Below are 23,821 nucleotides of genomic sequence, written 5' to 3'. Positions count from 1 at the left end.
AACTTTTTTTCTCACATAAACACACACAAGTTACCATTTATTCAGTCTGGTCATATTAAAGCGTATTAAGTACTGTGGGATTAATTTATGATAACTTTGGTTTATACTTGTTTGATTGTATTCTTCAAATGCATCTCAACACTAAAGAGCTCTCGCCTCTATGTAAACTCTGCAAAGTTCAAATGATGTTCTAGCAAACAACTTGAAACGCTCCTTCTCCTTTCCACACTTCTGATTCTTGAGAGAGATATCATTCATCATTATAACATAAAGTATTCTTTATAAATAGAGTTTTATAGATTAGTTTAGTTGCAAAATATTATTACAAAAATCATACAATTATATTCTGATTGATTTGTTATTTAATACCCGTGACGTTGGCTCGTAATCAATTATGCATTCCAAGAATAAATTATCCAAAAACATTAAAAACAAACGAATTGATCAAATATAAAAAAAAAAAAAAAAAAAAAAAAGAATTGATCAAATATTTAAAAGTCCTTGCTACTTACCGCAACCCTACAAAATACGAGGACCCGATAGAAATTTACTTAAAATCACGACCACGTGAATAACACGCGTGTTAGGGTTTATAGGCATCAGCCTCATCGCATTGATACCTATAAATAACATTCGACTAAACACCAATCTCAGAAAAACCAGCCGTCGACTTTGCTAGATCTGTTCTCTGCTCTTTAGTTTTCAAATTTAAAATTCTTGTGTTCTAAAAGGTTTTCTTTATGAGAAAAAACAGCTTGGATATTTAGTTTAGGGCAAATCTTGTTTGTATCTTTTCTTTAAGACAACCTAGGACCTGTTATTATCTTTTGTCTGAAAGTAGTTTTCATCGGTTTTTGATTTAAAAAAAAAAGAGTAAAAGGGAGAACTGGAGGTGATGACAATTTCCCCAGATGATCGAAGTTGATTATACTGAGCGAATAGAATTTTCCTCTCATCAGAGGAAAGTCAAGCCAATTAGTCTGATCCTTCTCTCTTTTATTTATTTGAATTAGATTTTATTGTTGTGTTTTTTATTTTTAATTAAGTTTAAAGATATAGTAAATGGAGAGTTGGAGGTGATGACAATTTCCCCAGATGATCGAATCTGATTATACTGAGCGATTTTATATTTCCTCTTCATCAAGAGGAAGTCAAGCCTATTTTCTGATCCTTCTCTCTAATTATTTATTTTTTTCCAAAGCGTGGATTTTTTTTTCTTGAGAATGTATTTTATAAAATCTATTCGTGATTGCAATGGAGATATGGAGGTGATGACAATTTCCCCAAATGATCGAATCTGATTATACTAAGCGATTATTATTTCCTCTCATCAGAGGAAATCAAGCCAATATTCTGATCCTTCTCCCTAAGTTTGATTCCAAAAGTTTTTTTTTTTGCTTAGTAGTTACAAGTTTTGTTCTGTATTTGTACTGAAGCAGGTACTTTAAATCATCTAAAGTGCTCTTGAAGAGACTAGATAAAAAATACTTATGGGCTGGACATGATTTGTTAAACCGGAATCTAATAAGCTTGAATTGAGAACAATAACTTTTTGCAAACAGGCAAGCTACAAAATCTAAGTAGGATTACATAAAAATCTATGAGAACCATAATAGAGTGAACAAAAAATGATTAAACAGTAATCGAACAATATATCTTAGCTGTTAATTTTAATTATCCTTTAAACTGTTCTTAACTACCTCAAAAACCAGCAATGGTTGTTTATAAATTGAGCGGCAAACGACGTCGCATTCACATAACAGTATTCACAATTTCACGTAAAAACGGCGTTACTGAACCAGAAGGAGATGGAGACGTGTTTGAAAAAGAAGAATTCGATTGTCTGCTTGTAGCTCGCCAGTGATTCTATTGTCTGGGAAGCAAGGATCAATAGTTGCTAGCTGGTATTTTCTAAGCAAAAAGCTTTATAACAAATATGGCAAATCAGGCCATTAAGGTTATATAACTCATGCAGTTAAATGTATTTAGGCTATTGTATAATGAGGCTGGAGGGTGTAGAGAGAAAGAACCAAATCAGATGGACAGAACAAATTCTTTTAAAACTAGTTCCTGTGTGTTGTGCAATGGAGTCTTCTTTCTACATGTTTTATTCTTCTTTGACTAAAACATTCCTCTCCTATTCTTGCAGGTTTGGGGTTTGTTTGCTCCAAAGTTTGTCTTTAACGTTGTTGGTCTCATCCTCACAGATCTCCTCATCTGTTTGGCTTCAGCTTACTATTGTTGATTCACACTTGCAACTGATCATGATATAACAGTAGATTTTTGTTTACTTTGCTAATGTAAAAATAATTTTCGGAAATCCTCTTTTAAGCATTGATAAATTAGTGTTACAAATTTCCAATCCTATCCTAGGTTACCTGAGAGATGATTTATTTTCTCATTACAATAAGAGATACAATCAGCAAGAGTTCTCTTGTACCTTAGCCTCCACTGCACTGACAATCTCCATTTACTCATTATCCTGTTAATCTTCCCAGAAAATCCCCCATTTATCAAATCCCACAAACGATTCGCCTCTAGAAAAGAACGTACTTCACTGCCAAAAGCTTCTACTTCTCTCTGCTCCAGACGCAATTCAGTATCTTGAAGCTTGTCAATGTCCTGAAAAATCACTCTATCCTCTAGGATAGACGTTGGGAGTTCCCTTAAAACACTTCTACATTTCTCTGACACCCACTTCATGACCAGAATCTCATTCTTAACTGATATCTGAGAACCAGCATAGACGAGGCGCATAACTGACTTGTCACGCTGGCTCTGTGGGATCAGCCATAGTCTCAACGTGGATACAAGGGAAAAAGATGGTTTGCCGTCTTGATGAATGTATAAAGAGTCTTTAGGCCATGAAGAAGCTAGAGCGTAAAGGCTGGTTTCTAGAGGAATAAAGACCTTGTCATTTGAATTATCATCTAACGTAAACCCATAGTGCTCAAGAAGCTCCAGATTCGTGTAAGTCCCGTAACATAGAAGAACCTACAGCCACAAAATACAATCCTCTGCCATTAGTTTCACAGCTGTAACAAAGGGTAGTTGAGAACTTGTACCTGTTCTCCTAGCTGATAATTCCTTCTTGCATAAAGACAATAAGCATTAGCATCTCCGTCGAATCCACCATCTGTGAGCCTTTCAGACTGAGTCTCAACAACATGTCCTGCTTCCTCCGCATTATTCACAGTTTCAAAACCTTCTGAGGTATTCGAATCATCTCCAGGAGCATCATAGTTAAACAAATCCCCCACAGGACACAAACACCCAGCACTGTCCCATGGAATATGCAACGTCCGTGAAGATATCTTCAAACAGAGAAAAAAGTGTTTAGCGCTGTAGTAAGTTTGCAGAAGTTATATCATTGAACATGAAGTAGTTTCTTACAGTTGCAGAAGCCCAGTTCCATGCTTGAAGACTCTGAAACTTAGGCTTGAGATCTAACTCCTTCATCAAGGTAACAGCTTCCTTCCACTCAGACTGAGACTTTGCTATAGCCTTCTCAGCAGCCCACACAGCATCTTCAACCTAAAGACATGATGATCACAAAACTCAAAATCACAGTAGAATCGTAAAGAAAGCGACATGAATGTAGTAAACACATAACTTGTAAAGCTTGCTTCTCGAATTCACCGAATGTAGCCAAGAGATCATAGTCACGAGGCAAATGAACCAAGTAAGGGTACCAGAAAGAGCTCTTCCCTTTACTCATCTCATACAACAAGCAAACACTCAGTATCTGCAAATTTAAAAGATCCTTAAATTATGAGATTTTCTCAAAAGGGCATCACTAAATAGAGAAAATAGAACCTGGGTCGAAGAGAGCGATGCGTGGAGATTGATAGAATCCCTCAAGTTCTGATCTTTAGCCACCATGGACTCTGTAGTCAACAGAGCGTTCCTCGGGACTTTCAGAACCAATTCTCCTTTCCTGAGCTCACGAACAGCTCCCAATCCTCTCCTAGTTCGATCAATGCGTGGAAAGAGAGCGATGAGAAGAGAAAAATTTTAGGGATTCGAAATGATCAGAGATTTGATTTTGTTTCTAACGCACCCGCCGGCGAGAGGGAAGTCGGCGACGGAGAGGGTACGGCCGAGACATGAATCGTCAGATCGAGAAGGATCGGTGGAATCTGAAACGCCGAGCTCTGCTGCCCATCGGAGGAACGTTTCCATGGTTTGGTGCTCTGAGTCCATTCTTCTTCTTAAACCCTGATTCTTATGGCTTCTTCAGTCAATTCTGGAAATGCTCAAACCGGTTTCAATCGTAGTGGTTTAGTCCGGTTTAGTTCGAATTTATGTTATCTTTAATGGGCCACTATGTGATTTTCGAATTTATGCATCTTCATGGGTTTGTGATTCTTCTTCTTAAACCCTGATTCTTGTGGCTTTTTCAGTCAATTGTGGAAATGCTCAAACCGGTCTCACTCGTAGTGGTTTAATCCGGTTTGGTTATAATTTATTGAAATGAGCCGTTATGTTGGTTTTTGGATCTATTTGGGTTTGGTCCAATAAGCTCAGATTCTTTTGTGGGGGTGTGGGAATGAGGAGGAAGTTGAACAAAGTCAGATCTCTAATTTATGATGATGCCTTTACTTATAATGGTAGATTACATCATAAAAAACAACTAAAAAGGAGACAAAGAGATTAACCAAGAACAAAGGACAATCCAACGCAAGATTGGAACAAAGTTAATTTGAAAACTGATCAATCAATACAAGCTGTTCTTGAAGAAATCTGGTGGGATAATTGATGGACAAAACTTCTTTGCCACAAACTTGTATTTGTGTTGACTATACTTGTCCCTTACAGCAGGAAGAGTAGAGACATGAGCGTTACTACACAACCGTTGAAGATCCATCACACACCCTCTCAATTCCATCGCTTCATACTGCGTATAGTGTCGCAACGTCGAATTCTGATTCACCAAAAGAAACAAAACATTTTTTTACTACATGGCGCAGAAGGAAAGGGACTGTCTAGACAAAGAAAGTAGTATTAACATACCCACGGTCTTCTTGTTGGGTCTAGAGTATACTTGGCCAAGAAAATTGCAGAAGCAGCAACAAGTGAAGGAGGATGAGAGAGCATTGTGTACTCCAAAAGCGACAGTTCCGCAATGTAGCTGGCCATACATTCTAACTGCATACACGGAGCCTCATGAACCCCTTGGGCAGCCCGAGAAAAGCGTCTGAAAATGTCAAGTTTAAAGATTCAAGGGGTTAGTAATATATTGTAATGATAAGAAGCAATCATCTTTGCTACTAACCTTAGAAAGCACTTTACTGTTGGAGCTGACATTTCAAACTTCAAGTAGTTCAAAACAGCAGATTCCATGTCAAGAACCTGCAATAAGAGCCAAAAGAAATGATTTTATTTAGTGGATTTTGTTCTCATATATCATAATCCTGTAAAAAAAAATCACACAAACCTCATCCTTGAGATATGTATTATCAGTGATATAACAGAACTCCTCGACTTGTGGTGCACATACCTCTTCATATTTTCTGAAAACATTTAAGCAATTTAGTTAGCATCATTAGATTTTGCCTAAGGAAAAAAACAAAACAAGACTGATAAGAATAAAATTCATTTTTCTTACGCTGCTATCATCATACAAGCCACACCAAGCAACTGAAGCTTCTGTCTACTAATCACATTGCCAGATAGATATCTATCAATGTAGTTCACTGTCAGATACAACGTCTCCGGTACAAGCCTATACTCTTCTGATACCTGGAACAAAAAAAAAAACTTTTAATCACACATTTGGCAAGATTGATACCATATCTGAATTTGAGAAACTATAATTCACACCTCAACAAGCCAATCAACAAGGATTCCGCGCATAGTAGAGTTAACATCTTTCTGAACAGTCTCCATGTAGTCAACGGCAGGCTGCTTCTTTGCCTCGGCGGCACGGAGATGATTGTAAATATCACAAGCAAACGTTGCACAGAGCTGCGGATCCGCATCCTTATTGTCGATGTTCATAAACTTATTCTCCGTTTCAGACATGACTGCAAGCCAACAAACAAATTCAGAAAAAAAAAACAAAAAAAAAACAAAAGTAGAGAAAAAAAGACAAGACCATTAGTAGTTGTGTCTGAACTCGGGGTTATGCATAGATTGCTAAATGCCTTCCTCTCGATGGGAACCACTTCTTCTTCACATGTAGACTTTGTCTCACAGGCATTAACGCAAACAGGTTGTGTTGGTGCCGCCAACTTCAATTTCGCAGACTTGTTCGGACAATGTGCCTATAACCAAAAATCAAAATCAAAACCAGAATTAAAAAAAAAAAACAAAATTGATGACAGAGGAACTTACGGAATCAGCAGAAGATGAATTAGGGAATATTCGTGAATCCTTCCTTTGATTAGTGATGTTACCCAGTGGGGCTCGTTTCTTGGCCACCATAACCGCCGTGTTAGAGATTGGTTTCACTGCCGAAGAAGAAGAAGATGGTCCGTGACGTTTCCTCATCGACGATTCCGTCGACGAGGTGAAAGAAGGCCGCCGGTTCTGATTAGTAGTCTTCGACATTTCTCCAAATCCTCGAGAAATTTGAGTTGAGTGAGTGAGAGAGAGAGAGAGAGAGATGAGAATTTAAAATGAAGGAATGGTTTTTTGTTTTTTGAATTTATAAGAAACCTCTCCGTTGTTTTGACGGAGCGTAGGCAAAATTTAAATTCTTACTGTGACTTACGAAGAATGCATCCACTCACCTATTTAAGTTAATGCCACGTCACTCATCGGTGTCGGGTATTTTTTTGAATTCGAATCTCAGACGCCGAGAAATGATAAATTCAAATTCGAATTTCAAACGGTCACTTTTTGTGCTTCTCCTCTTTTTCTAAAGTGTATTTTTTTTTGTGCAAATTTTCTTACCATAAGTGAATTACGATGTGAACAACTGTTTTTTTTGTCCTTATGTATAAAATATAGTTGAACTTTTATGGATTTTTTAACTAAAAACTAGTTCTAACTAATTACCGATTCAAAAAGTCAAATAGAAAGAACGATATTCATATGATCAATAGTTTTTTTTTTTGTCAAACAATAACTAAAGAAAGATTTTGAGCAGCAGTGTACATGCCAATTACCATTATGTTTTTTTTGCTCTTAAAATATGTTGGATGTCAAAGTAAAGAGTTTCTACAATGGTAAAATTTTGGAAATGAATAGTGAATGTCGACCGTTCCATCTAGTTAGTTGAGAACAATGTATTGTGAACATTACTTCTAATATTTATAAGATTTTCATGCTAATAATAATGCTTGATAAATTCACAATATCCTAAAATAATTTTGTTTTTGTCAATTTTACATTAAAGTAATATAAATTAACTAAATTCAGTATGATAATAAATAATATTTTTTAAAAATATATTGCAATAATATAAATAGAAACGATTAGTAATTTGGCGGTAACACTCCACAAAAGACTTAAGTTAAACTAATTAGGTAAGGAAAGAGATGGTATGCTTCATATCCAAATTTAAATTGTTATGTTGCAATATAAGAAATATGGGCCATAAGCGAAAAAAACATTTTTTCATACAATTTTTTTTTCAAAAAACTATTAGACCCTAATTTGAGCTACAAAAAAATCAAAAATTGTAACGGGTTTTGTGCAAATGCACCCCCAACACATATACATGATTGGGCCTACTCCAGAGGCAATTCAGGGTCTTGGAGCTTGTCAATGTCCTGAAGAGATTTTGGCAAATCCTTTAAAACACTTCCACATTTCTCTGCCACCCACTTCCTGACTCGAATCTCATTCTTCACAGATATCTGAGAACCAGCATAGATGATGCGCGTAACCGACTTGTCACGCTGGCTCTGTGGGATATACCACAGCTAGGGGCGAAGGCAGGTTCATAGTTATGTGGGCACATACACCCATAATATTATTGATATTTATATTTTTCTGTATAAAATCATCTATTTTTTGTTGTATTAGATGGCAAAAATCCAACTGTGCACCCGTATTAATTCAAGTTCGATGTTCACATGTATCTAAGTTACATTTTTTTAGTAAAAGTGCATCCATTAGATGAATAGTCTAGCTTCGCCCCGGAGTCTCAACGTGGATACAAGCGCAAAAGATGGCTTACCGTCTTGATGAATGTATAAAGAATCTTTAGGCCATGAAGAAGCTAGAGCGAATAAAGGCTGATCTCTAGAGGAATATATAAACACCTTGTCGTTTGAATTCTCTTCTAACGTAAACCCATAATGGCCGAGACATGAATGGTGAGATCGAGAAGGATCTGTGTAATCTGAAACGCCAAGCCTCCTGCCCATCAGAGGAACTGTTCCATGGTTTGGTGCTCTCACTCCATACTTCTTCTTCTTCCTTGGATTGTGATTTTCTCCTTAAACCCTGATTCTTATGGCTTCTTCAGTCAATTGTGAAAAATACCAAACCGGTTTCACTCGCAGTGGATTAATCCGGTTTGGTTCAAATCTTGATTCTTTTAATGGGCCACTATGTTGGTTTTTGGAGCTATTTGGGTTTGGCCCAATTGGGTGGGGGAATTAGGAGGAAGTTAAAACAAAGTCAGACCTCTAATTGATACCTTTACTGTGGAAAAAAACTTTTGATACCTTTACTAACTAATAACTAGACTACTAGATATACCTTTACTGGGTTTTCAAAAGAAAAGATATAGGTTTTGCTACATGTCGAGTTTACAATTACATATATCAGTCTTCATCCTTCGCTTCGGTCATGCAATTTGCATTGATCATTGTGACTTGTAGCACATGTTAGTAAGAAGAAATTGATATCTAGCCTTTGATCAACGAGACAAACAAAAAACTTGCACACACATTTTGGTCACAATGCATTCAATAAAGATACGTATGGTGGAGAAAACAGGTAACCAGATGACTTTTGAGTAGTACGTATGCGTGGACTATACACAATAAGTACGCGCCAAAGACAAAACAAAACAAAACAGGTATAAAGGATCTGCAAGATCAGAGGAAGGAATATTCAGCTTCACACGGCTGAGAACAAAAGTGGTAACTTAGCAACTCTTTTTTTGTGGTGTATGTTAAATTATATGTTTTTTCACCACCAACTAAAATGAAAATGTAGTTAATCAACATTCCAAACAATGCATGTCTTTCAATAAAACAAGCAATTCTGCATTTAAATTTATCATGTTATCTGTCCACTTATACCATAGTGTTCTATTATGTTATCTGTCCACTGACCATAACGTTTTAAATGGAAATTAAAATTAAAATAGATAACAATGTCATAAGTAACCCTTTTTACTAACAATCCATTAAGAAATCTCTTTCTAATAGGTTGTTCGTAACAATTAATTAGCTATTTCATAAAAATGTTGATCAGTGGTAGGTTAAGAAATATTATGTTTAGTTGTAAAATTTACATAATGAATTCGCGTATAATACTACAATAGAACTATCAACTATGGAAGCGTACGTACCACATGACACGTCCAATTAGTGTTCACGTCCAATTAGATACGTAGCCATTAACGAAGTTTATTATTTCTTACACATTACAACCTTTTCTAGACCATTTTAGAAACTATGAATCTATGATTGACGTCATCAAAAGTATTTTATACAAAGACAATTTTAATAATTCGTGGGCGGCAAAGAAAGAAAAAAACTTGCAGTGGTAAGCAACACTACGTGTCCAGCCATGTAACCATTAAATGATGAGTACGGTCCATTTCTTTGGTATTTTTATAATAAAACCTAACTTATTCAATCTAATTATATTATTGAATAATAGTAGAAAATGATAAATTTCTAGTCTTGGACTAAAATTTTATGGGGCATGAAAGATAACACAAGTTACGAGCACACACGTTTTCTAGTAACAACCATGTCTTCATCACTCGCCAGACAATTCCAGTACGTGAATCGATTGACATGTTGCATAGAATCTTAGTGATTTCCTCGCGAGTTTTCAGCGATAATGACGTAACCTTTTTCTACGACTGTGTGTGTGATGATCAAACAAGCTTCGTCTGCGTTTCCTTGATAAAAAAGATTGATGTACGTAATTGATTATTTATGATGTCAATATAAATATATGTTATAATTACTATTATTACATGATTATAGGAGCCATATATAACTACAAAAAAACAATCAATATGATTACGTGAGTAGTCAGCCTGTGGCTAGCTCAGTGAATACTTTTAGCTTATAGAGTTATTCACCAATGTCACATCGTTAAACCAAAAACGTTTCTCAGCAACGTATATAACTTACAAGAACGTGTATTTAAGTATTTCACACAAAGATACGGAGGAAAATACGGACCAAAGCTACACAAATCAGAAAGTGACAGGGAAAAAAAACATAGTCAGAAAAGGCAAACCTTCCGAAAACAACCGAGGTTGTCTAAGTAAAGGAGAGAGAGGGAAAGCAAGTTGCCAACGAACGTAGAGAGGAGTGAAGGTGGGACCCATATGCCGACTAAGAGGAAATCTAGCATTTTACACTTTTTACCACTGGTGTAATGACACGTGGAAAAGCGACGTCGCCCACTTTACCCTTCGGTGCTCCTCCCCACTTGATAAGCTTATCGCTCTCTCATTGGCTCTAGTGTCCACGTGGCGTCTCGGCGATCTCTCTTTCTGCTTTTCTCATGTCAAGACATAATCCTTTGTACCCAAACTGGCATGGCCCCACCCAAACTCGATTGTCCTTTCTACCAAGAAATACATTTTAGTATTAATTTTTATAGAGGTTTTAAAATATTTGTTTGATAGAGGTTTAAAATTTGTTTTATAATTTCTCTAACTAATGGCGATTGGAGATCTCAGTCTCCGTAATGAAATGTTTAGCTTTTTGGTTTGTTTGACCATATTACATATGTCACTTTTAGCTTTGTAATTATTTTGTACAGAAACACGCTAACATTTTGTATTAGAAAAATGCATTTTGAGTGGTTGTCTACTAAAATAGTGAATTAAAGTTTTCTATGCTGGTTTAAACAATTAAAATATATGTAATTATTTATATGAATAACTGAAATATCAATTTCAAAAAAAAAAATATATATATATATATCAATTGCAGAGCTCCTAATATAGAACTATAGATATACAATCTGGCACTGAATTGGTTAATTAATCAAATAAAGTATGGAATAGTAACAGTTTAAAAAAAAATCAATTAACTAATGGAAACAAATCTGGCCAAAATGGAGAAAGGGGATAAAAAAAGGTTAGGGAAGATTTAAATCGGGATCTTTCTATGAAAAAAACTATAAATGTTTGATACACATGACACGATTCACTTGATAGAGTCCAAGACACTTTAAACTTAGCCAGTCAAAAATTAAATTAAAAATATACACAGAAAATAACGAGTTTTTTATTTATTCTGGCTTCTCATTAAATCCACAAAGAAAGAAAAAAAAAAGACAAGGAAAAGAAGAAGAAGAGATTTGAGTGGGTGAGATTGTTTGTGAGATAGAGAAAGAAGACACATCTTCTACTTGTGTGTCTAGTGTAGTGTGTTATACTTATATTACAGTAAGCGTTGTAATACAAACGTCTCGAAAACTTCTGGTTCTTTTCTCCTCCTCCTCTTTCTTCTCCGTCTCAAGGTGTGTCTGTTCTTAGAGAGACCAAAAGGTATGATTTTGTTTACTTAAGGTTACTCTCTCGTACTATGTTTCTACTGTTCTGAAAGTATGTTCATTTTGCTTTTAAAACATCTTCCCGTTACCCTTTTGTCTATTTGCTACGAATTTGGTAGAGATTGAGTCTTTTCTCGCTCTATATAGAGAATCAAAGATCTCGAATTCTCATCAACTCGTTTTTTTTTGTTGTATTAATCCATTTTGCAGGAAAGCATTCATCTTTACCAGTTTGATCCAAAATCAAAATCTGAGTTTCACCGCAAAGTTTGGATCTTTCCATCTCTCTGTCAAGAACTTTGAGTATGTCTTCTGTAGCAGTGTTATGGGTTGCTCCTTCTTCTCCAAATCCAGACCCAATGAATTCTGGGTTAATAAGAGTTCTAGAATCTTCTAGATTGCTCTCTCCTTGTCTGAATCAGAGACTCAACACTGGCAAGAGGAGTTCTTCTTCTTCTGTAATGAGCTGCAGAAGGGGAAGAAGTAGTGTTGTGTCTTCAAGTTTAGTAGCAAGTCCTGCTGCAGGAGAGATAACCCTCTCATCTGAAGAGAAGGTTTACAATGTTGTGTTGAAACAAGCAGCTTTGGTTAACAAACAGCTTAGGAACCTTGATGATGCGAAGAAGCCACAAGATATTGTTCTTCCTGGGACTACTACTGGGAGTTTGAGTTTGTTGGGTGATGCTTACGATCGTTGCGGTGAAGTTTGTGCTGAATATGCTAAAACTTTTTATCTCGGTTAGCATCTTCTTCGTCTCCTCCTCCTCTTCATTGGCTTTTGGCATGTAGTGGATCACTGTTCGTTTGTTTTCTGAGTGTTCTTATGGTTTTTGCTGTAGGAACTTTGCTTATGACACCTGAGAGGCGAAAGGCCATTTGGGCTATCTATGGTGAGTTACTACTACTACTGTTTAACAAACATGTTTAGACTTTAAGTGATGCTCAAAGTAGATTGAAAATGAGTTTATATCTAATCCCAAGACATAATTAGACTTTTTTGAAACTTGCACTCATGTAAACATAGTACTTGTCTAAGTTTGTTTGTGTGTTACCTTGAAGCATCATGCATCCAAGTTTGTACCCTTTTAAGATTAAGGACCCAAGATAATGAATTAGCTTAATTACTAATGTGGGCTTTAAATGGGCTTTGGGGCCCAATTATCTTAAACACTGGAGGTTTACGCATGCTGAAGAATGTTAGCTCATGACCGTTGTTTACTTTTATGTTTGGTTGTTCTTGGTTTGTTGATTATACTCTCTTTCTTTGTGTGCAGTTTGGTGTAGAAGAACTGATGAACTCGTAGATGGGCCTAATGCATCACACATAACTCCCATGGCGTTGGATAGATGGGAAGCAAGGTTAGAAGATCTCTTCCGTGGCCGTCCTTTCGATATGCTTGACGCTGCTCTAGCTGACACAGTTGCTAGATACCCTGTAGATATTCAGGTCAGCCTCTCTCTTCATCATTTCAAAGGTCACACACCTCATAAAGATTTGTTCTAATGTTTTTATTTGTTTTGCAGCCATTTAGAGACATGGTAGAAGGAATGAGAATGGATCTGAGGAAGTCCAGATACAAGAACTTTGATGATCTCTACCTTTACTGCTACTATGTAGCCGGAACCGTCGGTTTGATGAGCGTTCCGGTTATGGGGATCGATCCTAAGTCCAAAGCAACGACAGAGAGTGTTTACAACGCTGCCTTGGCCCTCGGTATAGCCAATCAGCTTACCAACATACTCAGAGACGTTGGTGAAGAGTGAGTCTTCCTTTTTCTTATAAACTCTCAAGATTCACAACATGTTTCTTTATTCGTGTCTCGTTCTTGAACTGGTTTTGATCTCTCTTTTAGTGCGGGAAGAGGAAGAGTTTATCTGCCGCAAGATGAACTAGCTCAGGCTGGTCTCTCAGATGAAGACATATTCGCTGGGAAAGTCACTGATAAATGGAGAAACTTTATGAAAATGCAGCTTAAGCGAGCAAGAATGTTCTTTGATGAAGCTGAGAAAGGTGTTACTGAGCTAGACGCAGCTAGCAGATGGCCGGTAAGTGTCTCAATACAAGTTTGTTTATTTTTCACTTTTGCCCCAGAACTTTGTTTTCGATCGATTTAACCCTGAAAGACTTGGCTGTTTGATTTTTTTTTTTTCAGGTATGGGCATCGCTCCTATTGTACAGAAGGATATTGGACGAGATTGAAGCGAATGATTACAACAACTTTACAAAGAGAGCTTATGTCGGGAAAGCCAAGAAGATTGCAGCTCTCCCATTAGCTTATGCTAAATCAATACTAAAGGCTTCAAGTTCAAGGTGAATGATAGAGAAGCAAGAGGAACAACCTAAGAGGGTTTTTGTGATAAAAGTAAAAACATAGGGTCGAATTTATGATGTTAAGTTAACTAATATTTACATATAATGGGGGGAAATAAATTTTTATGATGTTTAATTATTTTTCTCCATGTAAAGAAAAAGTAAATTACTTTTCTTTTATTTCTCTTGGGTAATGAAAAAATAGGAATATTTTGGTTGGTGGATATGAAGTTTTTTTTAATTATGTTATTACAAACTATTAAAATATTACGAACGATTATATAACCGACAATTCTATGTTGTAGAAGATTAACATTTGACTACACTTTTTGAAACACTTTATGGGATCTAGGTTTTTGTAAGCATCTTTTCATTAATTTACATAATATATTTTATGAAATTTGAAACTTGAAATTTTCTGATTAAAATAATTAATGAATCCTTAGTAAAATCACCGACATGAAAATAAGTTATTAAATTAGAAAGACACGAACATGTAGATTCATGGGGGCTTGGCTCATGTTTTTTTTTAAAATTAATTGATGAATTAAAATCTTCAAAAGTAAATTGATTTAATTATTGTAATGTACAAAACTCAGACAGACAGATTAAACAGAAAGTATGAAACGCGTAGTTGGTTTGGATTGTTATAAACTCAAGCTTCAAAACCAGCCATCTTCATAAGCTTCTTCCAAGCCGGTCTAGCGGTAAGCTCTTCCCACCATCGGTTCATATTCACTCGAGCCTTAACCATCTGGTTTACATCGGTACGCATCAAGTATCCCATCGCTGGCATGTGCGTCAAATCAGCCATAGTGAATTCATCACCAGCCAAAAACCGGTTCGACGCAAGCCGGTTCTCGTATATGTCCAAGACCACCCCTAGCTTCGCCTTGAGCTCCTCGACCAAAACGGCGTCACATTCTTCGCCTAACCTGGGCTTGATGACTAGGTTAAGCACAATGGGGAACGCCAGAACGTTAAAGTAATGGGTCTCCACGTCGGCCCACTGGTCCACGATGGCTCGGTGCTCTAGTGACTTGCCCAAAAGGTTCGTGCCTTGGTTGGAGTATTTGGTCGCATAGTATCTCGCAATGGCTCTAGATTCTTCAAAACACAATACATAAATGATTAGAAAACAATGCTTAACAAAAAAATGTTTATGAAACGAGAATGGTTACCGAATAGCTTGAAATCTCCATCTTCTATGGCTGGGACTTGACCAAATGGCTACCAAAAATAAACAATAGTTATACTAAAGATTATAATAATCACATGATTTATTTCTTTAGTTAGAAAACTATAAAATATTTTACCTGACGAAGAAGATGTTGTGGTTTCTTCTGCTCTAATGTATCAAGGTCGACATGAACAATCTCAAACTCAATTTCTTTCTCCAAAAAACAAAGCAAGACTCTTTGTGGACAAGCTGCAGTTACCTGCCCGTATAGTTTCACAACCATTATAGTTTTTTGGTACAACTAACTTTGTAACAACGTTTTTATTAATGTTAATAACATATATGAGAAGAAGTGAGAGTAGATGTGTAATAGACTCGAGACATTTATAAGAGCTGGTTGTTGTTGTGACTGGTTGGTTGGTAGAGCATGTGGTGGGTGTTCCACTAACCGTGGATATCATTCAAATCTCTATAAAATTTTAAATAAAATAAAAATTCCGATAACAAATACAGTATTTGATCGGACCGGTGGTTATATTACTAACTACCAAGTCTGGTAAGTAAGCAGACAATCTCCAATGTATTTTTCAGTTTTTTTTTCTAAAATAAAAAATTCTATAATAGAAATTTCATTTACTCCAATGTAATGTTTTTAGAATAGCAATTTCAATATATAATAAAAATATAGAAGAAAAATATCATTCTATATTTTTGGGAAAAAATAGAGGTGGGATGAAGTAGTTTTACCTCTAACTACTATTATAAAGACAAATATAGAAATAAGTTGGAGATGATATACAAAAAAAAAATCAGAAAGATACAAAATGGGGTAAAAATCAGACAAAGCCTTCTTTTTAATCTGAATATATCATCCTAAACCTAACGTGTATCCCAAGTAGGCCTTGTTCTGGAATTTAAGTGAACTGTCTTCTCATGTAAGTATCTTCATGAACAAATACAGGATCTTCTCCTCTCTCTGGAATCTGAGGCTGTCCCATTGCTATTCCTCCTCCTTGGTTAGCCACCGTCCTTGTGACACCAACGTTTTGGTTACTCGAATTCAAACATAGATAGTAAACAATCCCGAGCGCAATAGTGACAAGCGACAGCACAGAACCGGTAGAGAAAACGCCAGTACCGACGGTGTAGCAGAAGTAGGCATCCGGAAACGCTGCCTCCTCGGCGTGTTCATCGTTTAGTGCAGCTCCAGATAGAAGCACGAGGAAAGCTATCACGAAAGTGAACCTAAACGTAACACGCGAATCAAGCACATTGTCAGTAGGAAAGTTACTGCAAAAAAAGATAAAGTTAAAGAGTGAGAGTCACCAGGAGACAATGAAGCAGATTAAGGAGATGATCCACTTGGATCTTGAAGGAGCAGGACCTTTTCTACAACAGAAACAACCGCTTCCGACGCTGGCGATGATCTGAGCCATCATTAGAAAGACAGCTGAAGCGAAGCCTAGATTGTAAGCAGGGCTTCTGTGATAAGAGCATCGTGTGAGTGAATCAGAGGTGGTAACCTTGGTCTGAGATTTCTGTGTTGATTAAAGAGGAAAAAAAAACTTTTAAAGACGAGTTTAAAGGCTTGCAATAGCAGAGAAAACAATGAGAACCTATAAAATGCAGACTAAATTAATTAGTTCAAGAGAAATGTGATTTAAGTTGGAGAGTACTTTATATTAGAGAGATATGAGTACTTATGCTATTACAAGATATACCAACATGACATTAGAGATATGAATACTTATGCTATTACCAGATGTAAAAATAGGACATTACAGATATGAATACCTATGCTATTACCAGATAGATATACTAGAGATATGAATACTTATGCTATTACTAGAAATATATACCAAGAGGACAGAACAAAATAAAACTTAAAAAACAGAGCTTATCATGTCTTTTTCTGCTTCTTTACCAAAAATCAACAATGTTCCCTGGAAAAGATCCCAAATCAAAGAGTTCCAGTGAACTTCATAGTTAAAAAAAAATATATCAGAGATTGAAGTTTTCATTTTTAAACACCCCACGCATTCCAAAAAAAAAAAAACCGCACAACTAAAGTCACCTTTTAAAAATCTGTTCCACAGAAATTGGAACTATTGTTTTTTTTTTTTAAATTACTTATTCAGCAACCATGGATTGATTAGTGCATACCCAAAATCATGAGAAAATACCAAATTTGACTACAAAGCAGAAACAATAAAACAGAAACCATACAAGTATTGATTCAACAAGAAGAATAGCAGAGAGAGAGAGAGAGAGAGAGAGAGAGATAAACCTTGACTTTGGTAGCTTCAGCAGCAAAGGCAGTGTTAGGATCTTCACGCTCTAACTCCAAGTTCACTCAACACTCAGCTCACGATCTAGACTTTACACACACGAAAGAAAGCAAAACGCAAAAGAAGAACACAGGCGTTTAACGAGTTCAGGCCCTCCAATGGAGTAACAACCTTACGTCTCGAGCTGAACGGAATCAGCTAATTCACTATCTCTCTTTCAGTGTATCAACGAAGAATCCCTCTCTTGATCGCACAAGATCGCTCACAAGAGAGAGGGGATTAACCACATACGCTCTTTATATATTAGAGCTAATTACAAGTACTAAGTCGACTATAAGCTAACCGTAAACCTTGAGCTTATCCGCTTAACTGAACCGAACTAAACCGTCTTCAATCCAGCAGCTCAATTGACACTCCAGTCTTGGTTTAAGCTTAACCAACTGACTTATCCATCACCAAAGCTCTACAAACCCCACCTTGATGATAACCAGTTGCGCTAAGCTCCTTAATACTGCAAACGTATGACCTCCCAACCACATATCTTGTAGTTCAGTTCTTGGCTAAGCCAAGAACGCTTAGAGCCTTCTCAAACTTCTCCACAGGCAAGCCTTTTGTCAGCATATCAGCAGGATTCTTCAACGTGTGAATCTTCATCACCTTCACATCTCCTTTTGCAATTATATCTCTGATAAAATGCAGCTTCCTGCTGATGTGTTTCGTTCTTTCATGATGAACATTGTTCTTGGCAAGACATAAAGCACTTTGAGAATCGCACCAAACATCTATGCTCTCCTGCTCATACCCAAACTCCTCTATCAATCCTTTTAACCAAATACCTTCTTTAACTGCTTCTACTAATGCCATGTATTCTGCTTCCGTGGTTGATAGAGCTACAACATCCTGTAAACCTGATCTCCAACAGATAGAACTCCCTCCTGCCGTAAAAACATAACCAGAAATAGACCTTCTTCTATCTAGATCAGACGAGAAATCAGAATCGCAGAACCCTTCCACAACAAATTTCTCCGCTCTTTTAAACACCAACTTTAAGTCTTGAGTTCCTTTCAGATATCGCAGTACCCATTTAACTGCAGACCAGTGATCTGAGCTGGGATTACTCATGTATCTGCTTATCAGTCCCACTGCATAAGCTAAGTCACATCTGGTCCCTATCATTGCATACATAACACTGCCTATGGCGTTAGCATATGGTACGTCATCTCCTACAGGCACCTGACCATCTCCATCTTTAATGGCAGATAGTCTGAACTGAGCTCCAATGGGTGTAGTTACTGGCTTTGCTTCATCCATATTGAACGCTTGAAGAACCTTCTTGACATATCCAGTTTGAGAAAGAGTCAGAACCCCACCTTCTCGATCTCTTTCAATGTCCATGCCCAATATTCTCCTTGCAGGGCCTAGATCCTTCATGTCAAATTTACTTGCTAGCAACTCCTTAACTGTATTGATCTCCTCCAGATCCTTTGAAGCTAGCAGCATGTCATCAACGTATAAGAGTAAATAAATTTTGTTTCCACTCTTAGCCTCCTTTATGTAAACGCAATGATCATATTCACTTCTCTTGAAACCTTGACTCACAACAAACTGATCAAAACACTTATTCCACTGTCGGGGTGCTTGCTTAAGCCCATATAATGCTTTCTCGAGTTTGCACACAAACTGCTCCTTTCCTTTCACCACGAATCCTTCTGGTTGGTCCATGAATATTTCTTCTTCTATTACTCCGTGAAGAAAGGCTGTCTTCACGTCGAGTTGTTCCAACTCAAGATCTTCATTCACCGTGATTGCAAGCAACAATCTTATTGAAACGTGTTTCACCACCGGAGAGAATATTTCTTGATAGTCTATTCCTTCTTTCTGTGAATAGCCCTTAGCAACAAGTCTTGATTTATGACGAGGTTTCTCTACTCCTGGTATACCTGGTTTTCTTCTGTACACCCATTTGCAACCGATGACCTTTCTATCTTCAGGTCTTTTAACTAACCTCCATGTTCCATTCTTCTTTAGAGACTCCATTTCTTCATCCATTCCACCACTCCAGAGCTCACTTTCACTGCTACTCATCGCTTCTTGATAATCTCTTGGCTCGTCTAAACTCACTTCAACTGCCGCAAGCAACGCGAAAGCAGCTAGGTCATAGTCCCCGAGTCTTGTAGGTGGAACTATTTCTCTCCTTGGTCTGTCTCTAGCTATATTATAGCTTTCTTGTATATCTGAATGATCTTTGTTTTCTTGTTCTTCTTCACTGCTTGACTCGGCTTCCTCAATTTTTGAGTTTGACGAGTTTCCAGCAACTGAATCTTCAGCTGCTTCAGTTTCAACAGTCACAGAGCTTCTCATCTCTGTTTCCTTTAAGTCTTTAGCTTCTCCTTTAGACTTAAGATCATCCTTGTATACTCTTTCCTCAGTAAAAACTACATTTCGACTAATCACGCATTTGCGCTCATCCAACAGCCAAATTTTATAACCCTTCACTCCTGTTGGATAACTCAGAAACACGCCTTTTATAGCTCTTGGTTGAAGCTTCCCTTGATCTTTATGAATGTAAGCTATGGACCCGAACCTTATCATATGTTTGTAGCCTGGTTTCTTCTTCAGCCACAGTTCTTCAGGAATGTTGCTGTCTATAGCTGAGGAGGGGCTTCTATTAATCTGATATACTGCTGTAGATACTGCCTCTGCCCAAAACTCTTCCTCCAATCCAGACTCATTTAGAAGACATCTGACTTTCTCCATTATGGTTCGGTTCATGCGCTCTGCCACGCCGTTTTGCTGTGGAGTGTAGGCGCATGTTCGATGTCTCTCTATCCCATGTCTTCTACAAAATTCATCAAATTCTTTATTGCAGAATTCGAGACCGTTGTCTGTCCTTAAACACTTCACTTTCTTGTCCACTTGATTCTCAACTAATCTCTTCCACTCACAGAACTTCTCAAAAGCTTCACTTTTAACAGCCAAGAAGAACACCCAAACCTTCCGTGTGAAGTCATCAATGATAGACAGGAAATACTGTTTCTTCGAGATACTCGGTGTCACGTTCTGAGATCCCCAGAGATCAGCATGAACGTATTTGAGTGCTTCACCAGAGTTGTGTTTTCCTATACTGAAACTCAGCCTTTTGTGTTTTCCCATCACACAGTTCTCACAGAAGCTCAGCTCACTGATTCTTCTCTTGTCGAGAATGCCTTTCTTCACCAGAATCTGCAGGTTCTTGTAGCTCATGTGACCCAGACGTCTGTGCCACAGCTCTGTTTCATCTTTGGATTTAGAAGTTACATTGTTGCTTTCACCTGCAACTACAGTCACTCCATCCAACAAATACAAAGTACCGGATAGTGTTCCTTGTAAAGCTAGTTTTCCATCTTTATAAAACCTAGTCTTTCCTCTACCTCCAGAGTGATCAAAACCTAATCTATCCAGAGTTCCAGTCGAGAGTAAGTTCCGTTTTAGTTTAGGAACGTACCTGACATTATTCAGAACCTTCACTGTACCTCCATAGGCTTTGATCTTCACTGAGCCGATTCCCTCTACGTCCACTGTGAAGTCATCTCCAAGCTTTACTCGTCCTGCATTCACTGCTTCAAAAGTGTCGAACCAGTCACGTCTTGAGGTCATATGATAGGAGCAACCGGAGTCAATGACCCACTTCTCCTGATGCCACGAGTCTGAGACCATCAGTGCGTCTATAACAACAGCTGCTTCTGCACTGTCTTCGCCTTCTAGCTTCTTCTTTCGAGCATAGCAGTCAGCCTTTTTATGCCCATCTTTCTTGCAGTACCAGCATGTGATCCTTGATCCTGAGCCTGATCTTGATCTGCTTTTCCACCTCTTGTTGCCTGATTCCCTCTTGTCAGGTCTTCCTCTAGCTACATACGCATCTCCACTCTTTGTCGCGCCATCAAGTTCTTTCTTTTCCTTTAACTCGATTTCTTTGGACTTTGCAGCATTCATAACATCCTCAATAGTTAGAGTATCTCTACCATACTTCAACGTCTCCTTGAGTGTGTTATATTGTGCCGGTAACGAGTTCAGTAGCAGGATTGCTTGAACTTCCTCTGTGACTTCGACCTTCAAGCTTGCTAGCCCAGATACTAGCTTCAGAAAGTCATCGATATTTTGATCAACCGACTTTGAATCCTCCATTCTAAACGTGTAGAACTTGTGCTGCATATGGATTCGATTCGGAAGAGTCTTCTGATTGTATAACCTCTCGAGGGCCGTCCAAATTGAAGCTGCAGTTACACAATCATCGAGCTTGCGAAGAACATGATCTCCAAGATGCAGGATCAACAGGTTCATCGCTTTCTCAGCTCGCTCAAGTCGTTTGACTTCCTCTTCCTTCAATCTTTCTTGATATGAATCGGGATCTTCTTCTTTCTTTATTGGCTTCGGATCTGGGATCGAATCTTCAAGAGCATCCTTCAACCCCAAGATCGACAGGTGAGCTAGCATTCTCTTCTTCCACATTGAAAAATCGCCCTGTCCATCAAAGATCGCGACCTCGATCTTCGTCATCGAGATCTTTGGCGTTGAGTCACTCATCCAGCTGCTTCAACGCGGCTCTGATACCACTTTGTTAGGATCTTCACGCTCTAACTCCAAGTTCACTCAACACTCAGCTCACGATCTAGACTTTACACACACGAAAGAAAGCAAAACGCAAAAGAAGAACACAGGCGTTTAACGAGTTCAGGCCCTCCAATGGAGTAACAACCTTACGTCTCGAGCTGAACGGAATCAGCTAATTCACTATCTCTCTTTCAGTGTATCAACGAAGAATCCCTCTCTTGATCGCACAAGATCGCTCACAAGAGAGAGGGGATTAACCACATACGCTCTTTATATATTAGAGCTAATTACAAGTACTAAGTCGACTATAAGCTAACCGTAAACCTTGAGCTTATCCGCTTAACTGAACCGAACTAAACCGTCTTCAATCCAGCAGCTCAATTGACACTCCAGTCTTGGTTTAAGCTTAACCAACTGACTTATCCATCACCAAAGCTCTACAGGCAGTAAGAGCTGATAATAAACCCAGAAGAGATAACACACCACACATCACTACCTTTCTCTTCTCCATCTCTTCTTTCCTTCTCCTTTCCTTTTCTTCCAATAATATTATAAGTGTGTTCGTTCTGTAAGAAAGAATAAAGTTGGTGACAAACCCATTAGACACAACCGCACTCACTTTCTTTAGTTTTGGCCTCCACTTATCCACGCGTAATAAGGGCCATTTTCGGTATCTTCTCTCTTCTTCCGTTTTCCAGCACCGACGTCTTGTATTCGACAGTGTTACAAGGTTACGTGTGATTTTATGGGCCCAGCTCAAACATATTTATTTAGATGGTCCCACTGTTTGATCAACATTTTTATTCTTCGGCCTAGAGAGAGTAACGTCGTAGGGCCCGAGACTTCATAGCTTAACAAACCCAATTAATTTCTCTCCAATAATGAATCTATTTCTATTTATAGACGGATCCATAAAATCATTCCTTCCAATAATCAGTCATGTAGTTATATCGAAACGTAAAAGAATCAACTCATATAAGTAAAACATCACCTTCAGTAAATATAATTAATATACTGTAAAGTTGATCTCTTTCACATTTTGTATATTCCATATAGTTTTTCTTTCGCTAAAATTTGGAACTATTCAATAGACATTATTTGCAAAGTGATTTTGACAGATTTCATCTCTACAATTATTTTGACTAAATAAATGTTACATGACATGATAAAATGATGATATGTGTAATTAATGCTTATTTATATTTTTGGTAAAATTTTTAAAATATAATAGTAATTTATACATCATCATTAAAGTAAATCTATTTAAATATGACATTAAATAATATAATAGTATAAATATAATAATATTTTGAAATTTTGAAATATTATTTATTTATATTTTATATAATTATAAAATTTTAATCATAATATCATTAGATTTTTATATATATCTACAAATTTTTAAAATACTATTTAGTTGTACTTTTTGATAATTATACAACTTTTATATCAAATTATTTTATTAATTATGTACAGGTTGATGTCCTATATTTTATCCCAAAAGATAAAAATCTATCAAAAATTATTATTTTAAAATATAATTTTATACATATATATATCAAAATTGTTTATTTTATCTTAATTGTAGGTTTAAGTAAATCAAAATTATATTAAATTATTGGTAAGAAAATAATAAAATCTAAAATAATAAATTTTTTTAAAAATATATAATTTAAATTTAAAAGATTTATTACTACAAATGGGGCAAGTAAACACCTAGTTCCATATAGTTAAATATAGATATCTCAATATTATCTATTTTATATTCCGAATGATCAGTTTCAGTTTTACAACACAGAA

General features: G+C 36.9%; 5 protein-coding genes and 3 non-coding genes across 10 annotated transcripts; 4 read left to right on the top strand and 4 right to left on the bottom strand.

Annotated features, from left to right (window-relative positions):
• The first annotated feature begins 886 nt into the window (after positions 1 to 886).
• On the top strand, positions 887 to 989 carry LOC125589589. The gene has a single exon (XR_007325761.1). It is a non-coding gene; the product is annotated as a small nucleolar RNA Z103 (small nucleolar RNA).
• Positions 990 to 1,070: 81 nt separating this feature from the next.
• LOC125589587 lies at positions 1,071 to 1,173 on the top strand. The gene has a single exon (XR_007325759.1). It is a non-coding gene; the product is annotated as a small nucleolar RNA Z103 (small nucleolar RNA).
• Positions 1,174 to 1,262: 89 nt separating this feature from the next.
• LOC125589585 lies at positions 1,263 to 1,362 on the top strand. The gene has a single exon (XR_007325758.1). It is a non-coding gene; the product is annotated as a small nucleolar RNA Z103 (small nucleolar RNA).
• Positions 1,363 to 2,307: 945 nt separating this feature from the next.
• LOC106354421 (protein SET DOMAIN GROUP 40-like) lies at positions 2,308 to 4,264 on the bottom strand. The gene is made up of 6 exons (XM_013794346.3): positions 4,061 to 4,264; positions 3,817 to 3,967; positions 3,614 to 3,745; positions 3,394 to 3,534; positions 3,066 to 3,314; positions 2,308 to 2,994 (listed from the first exon to the last, which is right to left on the bottom strand). The coding sequence occupies exons 1-6, from the start codon at positions 4,201 to 4,203 to the stop codon at positions 2,365 to 2,367; spliced, it is 1,446 nt and encodes a 481-aa protein (XP_013649800.1). The 5' UTR covers positions 4,204 to 4,264; the 3' UTR covers positions 2,308 to 2,364.
• A 297-nt stretch (positions 4,265 to 4,561) lies between these two features.
• Positions 4,562 to 6,705, bottom strand: LOC106354423 (cyclin-A1-1). Its single transcript, XM_048749008.1, has 8 exons — positions 6,337 to 6,705; positions 6,098 to 6,266; positions 5,824 to 6,026; positions 5,609 to 5,742; positions 5,438 to 5,513; positions 5,276 to 5,352; positions 5,014 to 5,197; positions 4,562 to 4,924 (listed from the first exon to the last, which is right to left on the bottom strand). The coding sequence occupies exons 1-8, from the start codon at positions 6,550 to 6,552 to the stop codon at positions 4,718 to 4,720; spliced, it is 1,266 nt and encodes a 421-aa protein (XP_048604965.1). The 5' UTR covers positions 6,553 to 6,705; the 3' UTR covers positions 4,562 to 4,717.
• Positions 6,706 to 11,313: 4,608 nt separating this feature from the next.
• On the top strand, positions 11,314 to 14,187 carry LOC111213688 (phytoene synthase, chloroplastic). Its single transcript, XM_022715498.2, has 7 exons — positions 11,314 to 11,647; positions 11,863 to 12,390; positions 12,492 to 12,542; positions 12,927 to 13,099; positions 13,177 to 13,412; positions 13,506 to 13,698; positions 13,806 to 14,187. Exons 2-7 carry the CDS (start codon positions 11,958 to 11,960, stop codon positions 13,965 to 13,967), a joined length of 1,248 nt encoding a protein of 415 aa, XP_022571219.2. The 5' UTR covers positions 11,314 to 11,647; positions 11,863 to 11,957; the 3' UTR covers positions 13,968 to 14,187.
• Positions 14,188 to 14,516: 329 nt separating this feature from the next.
• LOC106354426 (glutathione S-transferase F12) lies at positions 14,517 to 15,513 on the bottom strand. The gene is made up of 3 exons (XM_013794351.3): positions 15,280 to 15,513; positions 15,145 to 15,193; positions 14,517 to 15,070 (listed from the first exon to the last, which is right to left on the bottom strand). Exons 1-3 carry the CDS (start codon positions 15,424 to 15,426, stop codon positions 14,619 to 14,621), a joined length of 648 nt encoding a protein of 215 aa, XP_013649805.2. The 5' UTR covers positions 15,427 to 15,513; the 3' UTR covers positions 14,517 to 14,618.
• Positions 15,514 to 15,917: 404 nt separating this feature from the next.
• LOC125575026 lies at positions 15,918 to 22,748 on the bottom strand. 3 transcript variants are annotated; one of them, XM_048748990.1, is made up of 4 exons: positions 22,470 to 22,748; positions 17,437 to 17,463; positions 16,470 to 16,681; positions 15,918 to 16,388 (listed from the first exon to the last, which is right to left on the bottom strand). In XM_048748990.1, the coding sequence occupies exons 1-4, from the start codon at positions 22,530 to 22,532 to the stop codon at positions 16,058 to 16,060; spliced, it is 633 nt and encodes a 210-aa protein (XP_048604947.1). In that variant the 5' UTR covers positions 22,533 to 22,748; the 3' UTR covers positions 15,918 to 16,057. The 3 variants fall into 3 exon arrangements, with proteins under 3 accessions (XP_048604947.1, XP_048604946.1, XP_048604953.1); XM_048748989.1 differs by having other exon boundaries at positions 17,431 to 17,463; positions 22,470 to 22,743; XM_048748996.1 differs by lacking the exon at positions 17,437 to 17,463 and having other exon boundaries at positions 22,518 to 22,727.
• Positions 22,749 to 23,821: the final 1,073 nt, after the last annotated feature.

The sequence above is a fragment of the Brassica napus genome, chromosome A2 (assembly GCF_020379485.1).
Source record: "Brassica napus cultivar Da-Ae chromosome A2, Da-Ae, whole genome shotgun sequence".
NCBI classification, from domain to species: Eukaryota; Viridiplantae; Streptophyta; class Magnoliopsida; order Brassicales; family Brassicaceae; genus Brassica; species Brassica napus.
Note: the sequence above shows the minus strand (reverse complement) of the source record. Positions and strands in the feature narration are given on the sequence as shown.